The sequence below is a fragment of the Passer montanus genome, unplaced genomic scaffold (assembly GCF_014805655.1).
Source record: "Passer montanus isolate IOZ18808 unplaced genomic scaffold, ASM1480565v1 scaffold205, whole genome shotgun sequence".
In the NCBI taxonomy this organism is placed as follows: domain Eukaryota; kingdom Metazoa; phylum Chordata; class Aves; order Passeriformes; family Passeridae; genus Passer; species Passer montanus.
This window is the reverse complement of record NW_024366648.1, coordinates 117,659-134,063: the sequence shown is the minus strand read 5'-3', so window position 1 is coordinate 134,063 and position 16,405 is coordinate 117,659. Positions and strand designations below refer to the sequence as shown.

Below are 16,405 nucleotides of genomic sequence, written 5' to 3'. Positions count from 1 at the left end.
CTGCAGCACTTGCACAGGGCTGCTGGGAGCTGCTTTTGGAGGATAGTGATGAGCTGGTGAAAGGACATGTGAGATTCAAACACAGGTTACACCTCCAGGTCAGGGTTACTCCCCAGCCTTTGTTTTCTGTCGTTTTTCAGCAGGGTGGTCTCCAATGCGGTGGGAGGATACCTGGAGGCCTGGGATGTTTGTGGTTCCTGGGTGGGTCCTGCTGTGGGGAATTGTGCAGGGTGTCTCTCTGGGCTGTTTGCTGGGATTTTCCTCACCCAGAGAAGAGCAGTTTGCCTAAGTCAGGTACTCCCAGTGCTCCTTTAGCAGCCATCAGGGAATCTTTCACATAACGTGAAAGTGCTTTGGGGGTTGTGGCTCTCACTTTTTGTGCAGATCATGCACAAACAGAAAGGGAAAGCTGCTGCTGGCCAGGGACACCAGTGAAGCCTCATGGTGGAGAGCAAGTGTGTCCAACCATGTTGTTGAACAAGACATTTTCAAACAGTTCAGCTCTCAGATTACATTAGCAGGCTGGACCTCGGCCTCACAGGGGATTAAACATAGATCTGGAAGCTTTAATGTCTTCAAACTGAGTTATATACAATTGGCTGCTGCTATCACAGTGCTCCTTCTCTTCCTTCTTTGGAAAACCCCAATTCCCATGCCGCATGTATGGGTTGGTTTTGTTTTCAGGCTTCTAAATTTGAGCTGCAAATAGTAGTGAAGCTTGTTAATAAACATCTGATCTTTGTGTAACTCTGGGAATAAGTGCTATTTAAAAGATGGGCTTCACTTCTAACAGAGCCAAAACCACATCACTGCAATATTTTAATATTAAATCAGTTCCTCTGGCAAGATAGCACCTTGAAAAACAATGCTGGGTAGATGTTCAGCAGATAATAAATTATGAACAGCTTCTTGTCATTGGGATGGGTCCCTGATAAAGTTTTTTTTTTCTCAGAGTTCAGGGCTTGGGGGCTTGCAGCTCCTTTGGAAAACCCAGCAGAAGCCTGGGTTGCCTGAATACCAGGCAGTCACAGCAGTGAAATCCTAAACATCAGGGCCATTAACTTCTAGGTGTTGTTGTTGGAGTTAATTTAGCTCATGGCAGTTTTTGGAATTTAAGTTTTCAAGGAACATTTTTCAATGTACAGGGTGTGTGTTACTACAAAACAGAAATTACAGCATTTCTGCTTCCCCAGGTCCCCCTCTTGTTACTGCTGCAGATTGCTCTTGGAATGCAGGTCCCAAGTTTGCAAGCACAAATGGCTTTTATTTAATGTAATTTTGTTGCCTCTGCACAGAAATTCAATTTCACTTTTGCACAGTGTTCAGAAATGAAGGAAGCCAGCTGAGCCTTGCTAGTCTGGCTATTTCCTCCTGGCTTTCAGGGTCATGTTGGGCTTTGTTTCCTGTACATTGTTTTCCTTACAGATTTGAAATCTCTTCGAGATTCTGCGGTTGTATTTTGATTTGGAAAGCATGTTGTAAAAATGAGTGTTTGGGCACACTTCTGTGTGAGTGACCTGGGCAAACAAGCTGTCTCTGAGGACAGGCAGTGAAGCTGCTTTCCATTTCCAGTGCTGGGAGCATTTCAGACCCAACAACGGGTCCAGCACATTCCCAGCTTTGGCAATGCAATTCACTTCAGCCCCAAGCAATGAACAATTTTTTATTTCTAAGAGCAGCATTAAGCATGTATTTAAATACGTCCTTGTCTAAATGGTTCATTAAAATACTTGGAACAAAATGTATGAGACGAGAAAATGACAGGCAGGAACTTCATGGTGTCCTTTAGGGTCCTTCCCTCTGAAAGCTGCCTTTCCATAGGTGAGCAGTGCCAGTTCTTTAAGCACAGCTATTAAATTGTCTGTCCAGCAGAAAGGCTGAATTGGAGGTGCATTTTCAGGTTGTGTCCAATGACTGCTATCAATGGAGTGCTGTTTCCTCTGTCCCACTCACCCACAATCCTGCAGGACCCTCTGGAGCGGGGCTGTTCCACTTTTACATCTGCACTGAGGCAGGTTTGCTGAGCTGAATCTGCTGATGCATTCGTGGATCTGCCAGAGCCATTCCAGCTTCCCTGGGAGCCCCTGCCTGTGCTCCAGCCCTGCTTTGTCACTGCAGTGTGTCCAGGGACGCTGGCATGGCGTGTGGGCACCGCAGCGTCCGGCCGGGCCACCGTGGCCGGCAGTGGCCCCTGGCAGTGCCAGGGCCAGCAGGAAGGCAGGAGTGCTCTGGGTGCCTGGCAGTGCCTGGACTGACTCACGTTGTTAATGTGAATTAATTAATGCAGGCCGCATTGTTAATGTGAATGAATTGATGCAGGCCACGGCTGCAGGTCTGAAGGCCGCTCCAGCCAGAGCGATGTCACTGCGGGGCTCCCTCAGATCCCTCCTCTCTGGGAGGAGACCAAGCCTTCAGCAGCTTCTGCTCCTGATGTCCAAATGAGAATTTCCCTCAGCTTGCTCCTCCAGGACCCTTTGTTGGGGAGGTCAGGCGAAGGAGTGTGACAGGAGCAGGACTGCCAGGCTCTGGATCCCTTGAGCTCAGGGCCTTTGGGGTTTTATGGGAATGAGCCCTCCCTGACGGCTTGACAGCTCTCTGCCAGGGGATATGAAGAGATGGTTTTCTTTGAATGGCTGGATTATCATTTCCAGTTTTGTTTCTGAGGGATGGGGTGTCCTGGCTGAGGATGATCCTTCTGTCCTCTTCTTTCTGCCTGTTGGGATGGGCTGCTTTGGGCTTTCCTCCCAAATGGAGCACTGACACTGGGGTCCATAGTGTGCCAGACCATCCTCAAGCGAGGGTGAAGATTTCCATTTGGTGAAGCTGCACTTTTCAGTACAAAGAAATAGTTTAGTCCTCCTTTGTACATGAGCATGTGGAGCATCACAGCAGCAGCCTGCAGTGAGCAGGTTTCCCTTTCTTCCGTGAGCTGCCAGCTCCTGGGAAGAAACTGTGCCAAGCAGCAGCAATTATTCGCTGAGCAACACCCCAGACAGGGTCTTAAATATTTAATGTGTTATTCTGCATTCCTTCCCTCAGTGTGAGAGGGACACAGTGCTGCAAGCACCGAGGCTCTGACAGAGCTCAGAGCTGCCTTTTCCCCTCACACCCCTCTGAGCTGCTGTCTGCAGACAGCATATCTTTGTACTCTGATGCTCCAAGTGAATCTCCCTTCTTAGCCAAAAGATGATATATTTAAGCAGTCTTTATTTGGGATCATGCTGGGGGTTTGCTTCAACTGCAATTATTTCATCTGTCACCACTGTGCGTTTCCGTGCCAGAAGAATATCTTGGCTTTTCTCAAATTGACTATTTTTCTGGCTGCTTGCACGATATGTGCTTGTGCTGTGTAGTTATTTGTAGGCTCTGCCAGCAGTAAGGGAGTAGTGCTGGGGTCTCCTCTGTCCTCTGGTGAGCAGCTAATGAAGCAGTTGCAGCCGTCTGCACTGATGGGAAGGGACTTTGCTGCCCCAGCTCAGCATCATCCAGGCAAATTGAGCCCGGAGGGTGGGGCTGCCCAGGGGACCCCGAGGAGGGCAGGCAGCTGGGCTGAGCCATCAGGGTGGGGATTCCCCCAGGATTATCCCCTCAGCCCAGCAAGAACATCCTCAGAACTTTGCCTCCCTCATGAGAGGTAAGCCCAAGGCTGAAGCGTGGGCACGGGGCTGGGCTGTGCAGTGACTGTCCCTGCTCATCCCTCTCAGCCAGGGCACAGTTCTGGGTGGCTCTGTCACACTGGGGCTAGCTGCAGTCACAGGGACAGCTCCCAAGCCCTCAGTGGTTCCCGCTGCCACTGCTGCACACAGAGAGGCAGGAGCTGAAGGGCTCTGCAGCAGTCCCAGATCAGTAACACTCCTTGTCTGCTGTCACTGCTGAGCAAAACACCTCTGGAGGTTTTCAATTCTGCATTGTTCATTCCCTACCCTCTCTATGTCACACAATATAAGAAGCTCCATCTTGGACTATTTCCAAAATAATCTGCAGTTATACTGATTTTTGTATTTACAAAAACCAGTTTCTTTCATCACAAAAAAGCAAAATACACCAGAGCTTTGTATCATGGCTCAAGATGCCAAGAGCTAATTGTGTGTTTCCCTTCAATCTGCTAAAACATTGTGGAATAAGGTCTTTTAGACACCCAGTTGCTGGGAATGCTCTCTGCTCACCACACAGTGACAATAACAAGAGCTGGAGCCTGTGGCCTTGTTTTGTGCTCCAGGACAAAACTCTTGACTAGAATTGTGTTTATAGTTTTTGTCTGTGGATACCCAAAGCCTGCTGGAAAGTCTGGATTTTAGACCAATGATTGCTTGGAAATGTTTGTATTTTCTCCTGCATGGTGCACTGCAGAAGTGGGCTGGTCAGGATTCCTGTGCTGAAGGACACTGATGGAAGCTCTGGGCAAGCTCCTCACCCAGGAGCTGTGGATATCCATACTTCGGATACTTTTAGCCTTGACAGCAGCTGTTACAGCCAACAATTGCACACATTCTTCAGGTTCCACGCTGACCACGTTAGCAGTGAATAATCCCTCTGTGTGCCCAGTTTAGTTGCAGTTCATGCCACCATTCCTCTGCCTTTCCCTGAAATGCCAGGAATGTGCATGGTCCAGCTGAGTCACCACGGTGGAAGTGGGGCAGATTTCCTCCACTGCACACCTGGAAGGATCTTGCATGCTCCATGGAAACCAACTGGAGATACAAAACAGCCCCCAGGGTGGTTTGGAGCATTCCCTGAGAATTCCAGGCAATTCTGCAGTCTGTGCTCCGTCTCAGCTCAATTTTCACTCAAAGCCTTGGGCGTGGTTCTGCAGTTAATGTACTTTGGGAATTTTTAAAATTATCTTTATTAATACTAATAGAAATTATACATATATAGACAAGTCTGTTATATTTAACAATATCTTTTTAATGGCTTCATCATTAGATATTGTCTGTGCTTCTTTCCGGAGTACAAATGTCCTGAGGCAGTGCCCATTAGGAATAAACAGGAGTGTCAGACCTTCCAACTCACTTTGTTCACAGCAGTGCAGTATTTCATTCTCCTGTCCAGTCAATTTGTTAAAAAGCAGAACAAAACTAACAAACCTTATTTTGAAGTAACCTAAATGAGATATATTTTTATCATTCCTGAAGCGACCCCGTGTGCAATCAGATGTTTGGTTTGCTGCAGCTTTAATGACATTGTGTTCAGAATCTGGGTTATTTTTATGTTCTTAATTAATTTTCCATCTTTGAGCAGTTTGGAAAGAAACCAGAAGACTTAAATGGGATTTTAGCTGGAAAAAAAGAAGGGGAGTGATGATGTGATTATACTATTCTGTAAATTCAATAAGAATTAACTAACGTTCTGTACCCTAAATCCAGATCTTTCGGTAAAATTTAAACTTGGTTTCTCCTGTTTCTACTGGGGGATTTTGTGGCCACTAAACAAAAGTTTGGTTTTCATGTTATCAGACTTCTCCTGAGGTTTTCCACAGTGCCAGGCTGAGTCTGGGTTGCGTGGCCAGGTGAAAAAGCTGGGCTATAGCAGTTCTGGGGGTGTAGCCCTCCTGTGTAGGGCTTGTTTTCCATCTTTCTCCCCACAGTGTGGGGATCTGTCGCATCCACGGAATTTCTCCACATCAGCTCCAGAAGCTTCTCCTGTCTTTGCCACTGTTCCTATACCTGATCTTCACCTAAAAAAAGCCATACAGAAGTTGCACCAGGAGAGGTTTAGGTTGGATATTAGGAAACATTTCTTCCCTGAGAGATTTAACAAGCAGTGGCCCGGGCTGCCCAGGGCAGTGCTGGGCTCAGCACCCCTGGAAGTGCTCAGAAAACATCTGGATGTGCTGAGGAGATGTGGTGGGATGGACCTGGCAGTGTCAGTGGAACAGACTCATCCTGGAGGGCTTTCCCAACCTTGATGAGCCTGTGGTTTGTGACCCTAAGAGGGGTATTTTTGCTGAGACCTGTGCTCTCAGGTGTATTTATATATATATTAATATATATATATTATTTCTATATATTAATCTATATTAATATACTATATATCAATATAGTAATATATATGGTCTATGTTATGTATTACTTATTATATATTAAAATATATAGTATATTATTTATATGTTAAATTTTTTAATATATTAAAATAGGTGTATTTATAGCTAGAGATACACATGCCTCTCCTGACAGGGTTTGGGTGCTGGGGAGTACCTGGGATGCCTCTTCGGGAAGGAGAGCCAGGATTCCTGATGAAGCTGTAACCCTGCTCCTGGGGATCGTGCAAGGAGTCCCCAGGTCAGGAGAGCTCAGTGTCAGCAGGGCTGTGCTGGGGCTGGGGCTAATCGCTGCTCATTAGCATCTCCTCAGTATGCACAGCACATCCCTGCTGCACAAAGACGCTGTCTGAGAAATATTTATTCATAGCACAAGGGCCAAAACTGCTCCCAGCAGATTTTTCCTGCAAGTCTGGGTTAAAAGCAAGGCAAAGGCCCCACTGAGTGAGCAGGCTGGCACCTCCACAGCACATGGAGGGAAGCAGGAAACTGAATTATAAGTAAATGAAGTTCACCCTTTTCCGTGGTTAAACCAACACCCAGCCACAAGGCTGGCATATGTGAGCCACCTCTTCAAAATTCAGCACCATTCACAGACCCCGAGCTGGGGAAGCAAACAAATTACAGGGTGGCAGAAGCTCCCCAAATCTATTTTCAAGCTTTAGTGCTTTAGTTAAAAGCTATTTGGACAATATGGTTTGTTTCCATTCCTGTACAGCTAATTCTTGCTGCTTTTGTGGCCTCCTCCCTTCACACCACGGTGTTTATTTTTGTAAACAAATTAGGAAACTTGGAATTCAGAGTAAAGATTTGCCATTGATTTATGAATGGCCGCTGTAAATATAATTAATGCAATTCTAATGTGAATTTTATGAACCTCCACAGACTGTACATATTTATGGCTCTGTGAGGAAAGGGTGATCTGTGGCCATTTGTGTAAGGCATAGAAAGGGGTGAGTGTAAGTAACCATTTAAAAATTATGGGGCTTTGGCTGATGTTTTATTACAGCCTGTGAAAAAAACTGCTTCACCCTAAAAATATAACTCTGTGTTATATATATATATAATGTTATTATAATAAACATGGAGTCATGCTCAGAGAGAGCAAAGGTAATTACACCACACTGCATGTTAAATATTGCTGCTCAAAAGTCAGCATACTTAGAGAACTTCTTCAGTCCTCACAATTACCTGAACTCCGTGCTGCAGTAATTCTGCAGGACAACTCCACTGGTGCCTTCTTGGGTAGAGAGCAGAAAGCCCCAGAGTGTAAAAGTCACTCAGATACAGAAGATGGAGTGCTTTTAGAATACTGAAAATTTATCAAATTGTGGCTTTTTCAGACAAATGTTTCTCTAATTCCCTCCTTAATCTAGGAAAGGGTGATGGGTTTTTTGGTTGGGTATTTTTATTTACTCTCTTGTTTAATGGCATGCTAAGTACTCTTAAATGTCAGTGGGAAGGAAGAGAATGTAAAGTTGTTGATATTTAAGGACATAAAATTTTTGAATAGTTCATGCTTTAATTTGGTTTACACTTTAATGCTTTATAATTTTATTCTTTTGCTGTCACCTCAGGACTTCACTGGAAACAGGAAGCAGCGTCTCAACTGACCCACTCAGGTACTGTAGCAATCATAGCTGGTAGCTGTAGGTCTGAGCTGACAGAAATGCCCTGTTCTGCACCAGCTGCAATCTCACAGCTTCATCTTGCTATGCCCAGCCAGCAAAGGCACTGACCTGATGGCTGGATATTCCTAAGAGTGGATAATTTGCTCTTTTCTGGGATTTCCACTTGAAATTCAGTTCTAGCTTCCGACCGTGGGTTTGTTCTGGGAGGAGCACAAAGGTGTGCTCTGTGCACACACCACCTCTCTCTCAGATTTTTACAGCCTTCATGCTGCCAATATTTGACCTGTCCCGTCCTGGCAGGTCTGTGCCGCTTTGGGGACAGTTGTGTGGAGATGTCACTGGTGTTTCTGTTGCTCAGCACTTTGATAAAAGCACCTTCAGGGAGCCCTGTCACAGGAGGCACTGCCAGAACTGGGGTTTTACTTTGATCACTCCATTTAGAAAGAAATGTTTAGCCCTGTTAACACTGCATATCAAATGGGTGCCTTGCATCTTTTATTCTCATCCCTACACATTGAAAAGTGCATCAAAGGCACAGACTTCCTTTGATAAAGCTGGGGCAGAGTCCCTCCCTCTCAAATTGGCAGCTGGATTGGTACAAGTCTTCCTTTGGAGATGGTCTGGGTTGAGGATGTGACTTTTTCCCACATGATGTCATTTGAACCTTGCTTGAACACAACGGTGGGAGCTGCTCTGTTTAACCTTATTCAAATTAAGGCCCCTCTGTAATTAATCTTCCATTATTACCCAGCATAAAGTCTTCTGAAAGTGAAAAATTTCCCTTGTTGCCATTTCCTAGCAGCCTCCCCCTCTGCTGTGATATTCCCTTTGTCCTCTCACAGCAGCACTGCACCACGTTCAGTCCCCACTGTACTTCTGTCCCATTGCCAGTGTGATGGGAACACTGGGCCTTTGTCTGGCAGGACAATGCAGGAAAAATCCCAACTTCCCCCTGCTCTGCTCCTCTGCAAATCTGCTTTAACAAGAGCACCATGTTACTGGTGTGTGATTTACCAGGACCAGGTATTGCTGCCACCTTTATTGCAGGCTGGAAATAGATTTTGTTACAATGATTTTTCTTCCATGGAGTATTTTTTCCATAGGAGGAGGGTATCAGTGAGGAATATGGAAAATTAGATACAGGCAGTAAATCCTTCTGAATGTTGAGGACTGGGCTGAAATAATACCTGGGGGTGACCAGGCAAGGATGTAAAAGTGCTACTCTTTAACTACAAATTGAATAGTTTTATGAAGTTTAAAAAATCTGGAGTGAAACCATCACAGAGGAAAAACTGAAGGAAACTGTTGAGATTTTACCAGATAAAACTGAAAATTTTTCTTAGTTTTAAATAGTTATGGAGGGAAGAGCATGTGATACCTAGAGCACTTCAGCAGGTCAAATAAGCCTGCTCTGGAGCTGTAATTAGACAGAATTAAGGCCATTATTTATTAAGTACAATGACAGATAATGGAAGGCTTCTTGTTCCTGGATGTGTTCTCATGAACCTGTTCAGCAAATTGGCTTTTGAACAACCCAGAAAATGGGAGGTACCAATTAACATGGCCCTATGTTCTTTCATAGGGTATTTTCTAGTCAGGATACTCTTTTTGTATTTTACCTGCTCACAAATTTTCTGTCCCCATCACAAGGGACATTTCCCCTCAGTGAACCAATCAGTGGTGGAAAGAGTAAAGGTTAATGTGAATGTTTTGCTTCTGTCCATTGTAATGAGGAAAACATATAAAAATTGGCATATTATATCTGTGTATAATGTTGGTTGGCACAATTTCTTTCATAGCCTGCACAGGATTTATTCTGGATATTTTGAGTTGGCCTCTGCCAGCTTTCAGCTGGCGTCTAAAAATATTTTTTTCCTAGTATCTAAATATTAACATGGCCCTTCTGGAGGGTTGAATTGCCAGGCCTGTTCCACATTATCTGGAAATTTAAATGTTTGAGCTCTGCAGATATTTGGGGCAGATTTGTCATCTTCTGTAGCAAATTGATCAGCCAGTGGTTGTGTGAGCCCAGGGAACAGATGTGCAGAAGTGACAGTGAGGATTAAGAGAACAGCAAAGTTCTTCCTGCCCTTCTGCATGGATACTTTGGCAGCTGAGTGGCTTAATAACCAAAAATAAAGGGTGGGATCAAACAGTGATTAGAATTCATGTGCGGGGGAGTGCAGAACTCTGAGAGCTGTCTGAAGCCAAAGAACTTTGTTTTGAGTTTCTGGAAAGTTTCTAGGCAGCAGAGCTGCCCTTCAGGTCAGTATGGAAGGAAGAGACATGAATTTATGTCCTGACTCTCTGGGCATCTCTGCAGAGCTGGTCACCAACACCTTGGGGTGTCCCCAAGCCCGAGGGCTCTGTGTGAGCTCCTCCACCTGCCCTGGTGGGGCAGGGATGCTCCAGGGGTACTACCCAGGAATGCTGCAAGGGGCAGGGAGGGACATCTGCTTTGCCAGAGGAGCCTTGAACATCAACATTTGCCTTATTCTTTGTGCAGCCCAGGAATTGCCCCCCAGCTTTGACACAGAGGCCACTTAGTGCACTTTTTTTGTGTGTGCTGTGGTGTCCTGTGAGCAGCGAGGCCTTGCAACCTTCCAGGAGGAACTTCAGCATCTCTTTGCTAGCCCAAACCCTTGGTTTGTAGCCCTGCTCTGTACTCCCCCCCTTTTTAATGTGGTGTGTATAGGGTGTCATGGATGAATATCGGATCCTCACTGACTGGATCCTGTGAGATTCCTGAAATCCACAATACACGAGTGGCTCCCATGAATTTTTGTGTGTGGCCAGTTGACTGTTTCACCCTGGAGTCTTCAAAGACTTGTGGAAAACAATTAACTATTGCAATTTCTGTGCTCCACCTAAATAGGGGGATATGCTGTTTATCTGGGGAAATGAAATGTTTTTCAGGATTGTTCCTGGCATATCACTCTAAAAGTTTAACTAAGTAAATAACAGCAGTTCAATATTACTACTTTGTGAAAGATTGTCACCAGACAAGTCAATTTTCCTGGTCTGCCCAACTTTTGAAAGCAGTACCCCAGGAACTGCAGCAGGCACTGGCTTCATGCTGGGGTTATTTTATCCCTCAGTGGATTGTTTTGCTTCAGCCTCAGAGCTCCAGGGGTTGGCAAGAAAACCACCCCTAAAAAAGGAGGTGGTGCAACATTCGATTTCCACTTGGCCCTTTTTTTAGGGGCTGTTTTTGAAAGCCTTGTCAGAGGCTGAACTCTGAGTGACTGCAGAAATTCTCAGCAAAGTGCTTATGGCTCCAGTGCTGGAGCTGCAGCACATCCAAAAATCCCTGCTTGTGTTAGGCCTGGGAATTCCAAGTCAAAGGTTTCGGTAAATGCCTTTCTGAAAGAACCAGTTCTACATCCCGGCTGAGCGTGAGGTGAAGCTTAATTTCCTTTGTTGTTTTCCTCTGGAAGACAAGTGAAAATGAAGAACGTGTTGAGAGCATGGGGCTTTTCATTTGCAAAAGTCCTCATTAGCATTTTCTCTGCAGGGTGGGATAATCGGTGCTGGATGCTGTCAGGAAATCCATGGGTACATGGCTCCTATGCGCCAGCCCACTGCTTAGAAATAGATAATTAGGGTGATAAATAGGATTTTTTTTTTCTGGAAAGGATATGATGCTGAGAAAGAAATTGTTTTGCAATGTGAGCAGACAAAGGGGAAGTTTCCTGAAAAGTCTCATTTCAGGACTGAGTCTTTGGCTGGGGTCTCCTGAGCTTAGTTGTCTTGGTCTGGCTTTCCCCTTTTTCCTTGATCCTGGGAATAGCTGGCCTTGATTATGGGATGTAACCATTTTTTTTCCTTTCTTTTTTAATTCCTTTTTTTTTTTTTCTTAGAATGTAAAAAAATACAGACACAAAAATGTTACAACAAAAATGTTACAATTGAAAACTCAATTTCAATTTTTTTTTCTTGTGCAGTTTTTTTGTTGTTGGTGGTGTGGGTTTGTTTTTTGTGGTTTTTTGTTTTGTTTTGGTTTTTTTGTTTGGTTTTTTTGGGTTTTTTGGGGGTTTTTGGGGGTTTTTTGATGTTTTTTTTGGGGGGGGGGTGGGTTTTTTTGTTTTTGTTTTTGTTTTTTGTGGAAACAAGGGAAAAAGGATTTCCCGTTGCCATCTTGGCAGTACCAAACCCAGGGCAGGAGGCAGTGCCAGGAGATTGGGGCTCACCAGCAGCCCCTGGCTCTCCAGGGCCTTCCCTCAGTTCCTCTTTAGATAAAACCACCCTAGAGAACAGGAGATGAAAAGCAGAGATGAAAGATTTTTGATAAGAAGATCTAAATATCCTCACCGTGATGGCATCAGTGACTTGAAAATTGCCAAGCTAATGAAGCCCAAGGGAATACGAGTCCAGGAAGATAAATAGGCTTGGATTTGGGCAGTGTTTTGTGTTGTTGGGGGAGGATGTTGCTTCTCACAGATAACCAGTTGTGTTTGCTTGGGAGTCACCAGCTCTGGTGCTGCTCAGAAAGAAATCCCAGCAAAGAAGTGCAGGCAGCACAAGGAAAGGGATACTTGAAAGAGAATCTTCACAAGAAATTATTTTTTAAAAGGCTCCAATCAAATATATTTTTCCCCTGCAAGTTGCTTTCCTCATGATCTGGTTATCTCCACCACCTGCCCTGTCCTGTACAAGGTGTTTTTAGGAAAATACCACACAAAGTGTGACTCTGTTTAAGCATAATCCCCTGATTTCTTTACTGCACTAAAGAAACTGTAAGTTCTTACTCACATGTATTTATAATTTCATTTAATTAAACTTACACGAGGCAGTTTTCTAAGAAGATTCAAGGCACTTCTGTAACTGCGCAGTGACAATGAGGAAAACCAGAACCCCTAAATATAGCTTCTATAGATCCCTAAATATAGCTTATTATCCAGGCACTTGGGGAGCCAGATAGGTCCTCATAAAAAAGAGCCTCAGGTTGAGGCTTAGGGCTTTGGTTTTCTCTGCATATTTTTGAAACAGTGTTAAAATTCTTGTGGCATTTTGGGGTTGGGATTGTGGGGGTGTTTTATGGTTTGTTTGGGTTTTTTGTTTGTTTGGTTGTTTGTTGGTTTTGTTTTAAACACTTGTCCAAATGCCAGAGTGGTTTTGAAGCATTTCATCAGATTCTGCCTTTGGTTTTGTTGTTGTGACTCTTGAACTCTCAAGTCCCTCTGTACCTGTTTGGCAGTAGCGCAAGCTGTAGATGTTTCCTGTGAGGGATTTCCAGAAATGAAACAGAATGAGAAACAGCTAAATTGTAGTTGCTGGAAGAGTAAACTTACAGCAAACTGGACACAAGCACTGGTCTCCCTCAGGACACTTCTTATTTAATGACAGCAACAATTTTCTTTTTTTTTAAAGATTTTTTTTTCCAGATAAAGGTTTTTTTTATTTTATTTTAAGATAAATCTCGTGTGCCAGTTCTGTGTGTTGCAGTGGAGCAGTTCTGTGCTGTTAACTCATAGAGTACCCTGTGAGCCTGGAGAAGGGAAGGGATGGGCACAGATCTCTGATGTTCCCTGACCAGGGACAGCACCCAGGGAATGGCTGGAGCTCCATCAGGGGAGGGTTAGGGTGGAGATCAGGGAAAGGTTCTTTCCCCAGAGGGTGCTGGGCACTGCCCAGGCTGCCCAGGCAATGGACACGGCCCCGAGGCTGCCAGAGCTCCATGAACACTCCCAGGGGTGCCCAGGGTGGGATTGTTGGGGTGTCTGTGCAGGACCAGGAGCTGGATCAATGATCCTTGTGCGTCTCTTCCATCCCAGGAGATTTATAGAATCCCAGACTGATTCTATAAATCAGCTGGGAGGGACCTTAAAGCCCAGCCCTTAAAGCTACCTCCCACTGTCCCAGGCTGCTCCAAGCCCTGTCCAGCCTGGCCTTGGGCACTGCCAGGGATCCAGGGGCAGCCACAGCTGCTCTGGGCACCCTGTGCCAGGGCCTGCCCACCCTCACAGGGAGCAATTCTCACCTAATCTCTGCTCTGACCCTGCCCTGTGTGATTCCATTCCCGGATTCTCACCCGTGGCCGTTCACGTTGGGATAGAGAGGAAAGAAGGAGGAGGAGGGGAGGGAGTTGGTAGAATTGGGCCATGGAAAAATATAGAAAATTTTAAAGGTTTCTCCTCCTGTCTTCTCAGAACAAAAGCAACCCGCTTTTATCGCGCCCGGCAGAGGTTTCGATAGCAAACGCGGCTATCCTGACATCCCCAGCCTGCGGCTGCGGCTGCCGGGATCCCCCGGGATGCTCCGCCGGGATTTCCCGGAGGGGCTGTCCGTGCCCGCCGGCAGGCTGTCTGTTCGCCCGTCCGTCTGTCCGTCCGTTTTGTCCGTCCGTGCCCGCGCCTCGGGGGCTGTCCCGCTGCCGCCCCGCGGCTCGGGGTTGGTTCATCCTCCCCCTGCGCTCCCTGGCAGAGCGCGTTGGGAACCAGATAAGCACAATCTGGTGTGTGAGCGGGAGGGTCTGAGCTCCTGACTGCCTTATTCTTCTTCTTCTTTTTTTTTTTTCTTCTTTCTTCTCCTTTTTTCCTTTTCCCCACTCCTTTCCCCTCCCCTCACGGGAAGCCCCCAGCTCCCGAGGTACCGCAGACAATGGAGCTGATGTGCTGGTGCAGGAGGAGCTGATTAACGGGGAGGGGGGGAAAGGGGAAAAACAGGGAACAGGGCAATCGCCTCCTGCAGCCCCGTGTGCTGAGATCGCAGCTCTGCTCTGGGTACCGGGCAGTGGTGCCAGAGATAACTGCCTGCATTTTCAGAAGTTCTGGGAGCTCTAAGGATGCTTTCCAAGGCTCCGCCAGAGCCCGCAGCTGGGACTGCTCCACGCCGTTAGTCCGCGGGCTCTCATAACGGCCTAGAGCAACCGAAAGGAGAAACGGGATTTCTGTGCGATCCCGGCAGGACTGGGGGTCCGTGGGAGAGCCAGGCGGGATCTAGGAGCGCCCATAACTCCGTGTCCTTTGTGCGGCCGGCTCGGGCTGGGAGCGGGGCCCGGGGGCTGCAGGTGCTGAGGCGGCCGCGGGGCCGGCCGGGCCGCGGGCGATGCCACAGCCCCGGCATGCGGGGACAGCCGGCTGCGCCAGCCATTCAAACCCCAGCAGCAAAGTCTTGTGCCGCTGACAGCCCGCTGCACGCCACGGAAAATGCTGAAGTTAAAGGCCTTCTGCTTGGATTACTGGCAGTTTTTATGTCTCCAGCCTCTCCATGGTTTCTATAAAAGGTAAGAAAACGTTAACTCTGCAATGCTCTTCAGCACATGATGCCACCAGGGTTTTTCCTCGCTGTTGTGCTCCCTGGGAGAAGGGAAAAGGGAGTGGTAGGCAATTAATGAGAACTTGTGACAAAGATTGTAAAGCTGCATCTTTTAAAAAAATTTTAAAAGGGGTTTTTTTTTTTTTTTTTTTTTTTTTTTTTTTTTTTTTTTTTTTTAATGGCTTTAATTATCAGCTGCTGTTGTCTCTGTGCATGCAGATGTGAAGGTGAGGGTGCTGTTTGGTTTTAACCTCTACTTTAGGTCACATCACCTAAGACTCAGGACTTTTTCTTCCCCGCTGTTTTATCCTTAGGCACAGTAGCTCATGCTGGAGTGTCCACACTGTAGACGACACTGGCAGATTAATTGAAATGTCACGGGAATTTATGGAACGCAGAGAAGACCCTTTATTTCCCTGAGATATTTAGCAATATAATAGTTCATCTTTCCTCTCCCTCCCAGCACAAAGTGCACATCAGAGTCATTCAGAGCAGTGGGCACTTCACTTAGACAGGTCTGACACCCAGCTTAAATGATTGATGGTGAATGGTGATCCTAAAGAATAGGTCTGGGTGTCAGATGCATTGAGCTTGCCTATTTAATGGAATAGCAAAATAAGCAATTCCATTTAACATGTCCCTGAACTTACCCTGATGCTTTTTAATCTACACTTCGTTTTCCTTGCTCCTGATTTACGCTGCTGAGCAGAGGGAATTGGATGGGTTTGAATTTGCTGGGGGGAAGTGGGGATCCCTTTGCTGTGAACAAAACCCCTGCAATTCTCTAAAACAGGATTCCGTTCTCCTTACGTACACTTTCTGCCCTGGCTACCTATTGTCAGCCTACAGAAAGTGCTTTGTACTAAATGCTAATTGCAGTTGAATTTTTCATGCAGCGACTGAAGGCTGGAAAAGGGAACTGTTCCAATCTTTTTCAAGGTTTCAGGGGTGCCCCGCACTTTCTGCATTGAGTAACACGGGACCCTCATCTGTGACCATTGGCTTGTGAAGTTTCAAAAGATAGCTTTATTCTCCTCTCCTTGGAGTTTTTCACAGATTCCACTGCCAAGCCAAAAAATTCCCAACCTAGTCCCAGCCCATTGTGATGTTTTCCTTGCTGAGAAACCATATAAAATAAGAGACATGGAGCCAGACTGTTTTGACACAAATAAATACTCAACTCGAGCTTTCTGTCGTGGGTTCCTGGCGAAATCCCAGCTTTGTGGCAAATGAATTACTGGGGAGTTATTCTACATCTCCTAATGCAAACCCTTGCAATAGGGCTGCCCATTTATTTCCTTCCAGAGAATTAATTTACTTGCCATCACAGCCTGGATGTGCTTGAATCTTCTGTCTGCATGAGCAGCACTAAAACCAGGCCTTAAGCACTTCAGCATCACATAGAGGCACTTTGTTCTCATCTTTTTGAGAAGAAAAGAAAATTGAAGGAAAGTTGTGACTTCCTCACATTTGAAAC

The 16,405-nt window shown here is 45.9% G+C and overlaps 1 protein-coding gene across 7 annotated transcripts in view; it reads left to right on the top strand.

Annotated features, from left to right (window-relative positions):
* Positions 1-16,405, top strand: part of IQSEC1 (IQ motif and Sec7 domain ArfGEF 1) — a 271,042-nt gene that overhangs the window by 137,419 nt on the left and 117,218 nt on the right. For 2 of the 7 annotated variants that reach the window (XM_039708563.1, XM_039708561.1), the window contains one exon: positions 7,618-7,662. The exons of 4 other annotated variants lie outside the window; for them this stretch is intronic. In XM_039708563.1, coding sequence (XP_039564497.1) covers positions 7,618-7,662 — 45 coding nt within the window. Of the gene's footprint in view, positions 1-7,617; positions 7,663-14,214; positions 14,897-16,405 lie in introns of those variants that run through there. One more of the 7 variants, XM_039708567.1, reaches the window with a different exon arrangement.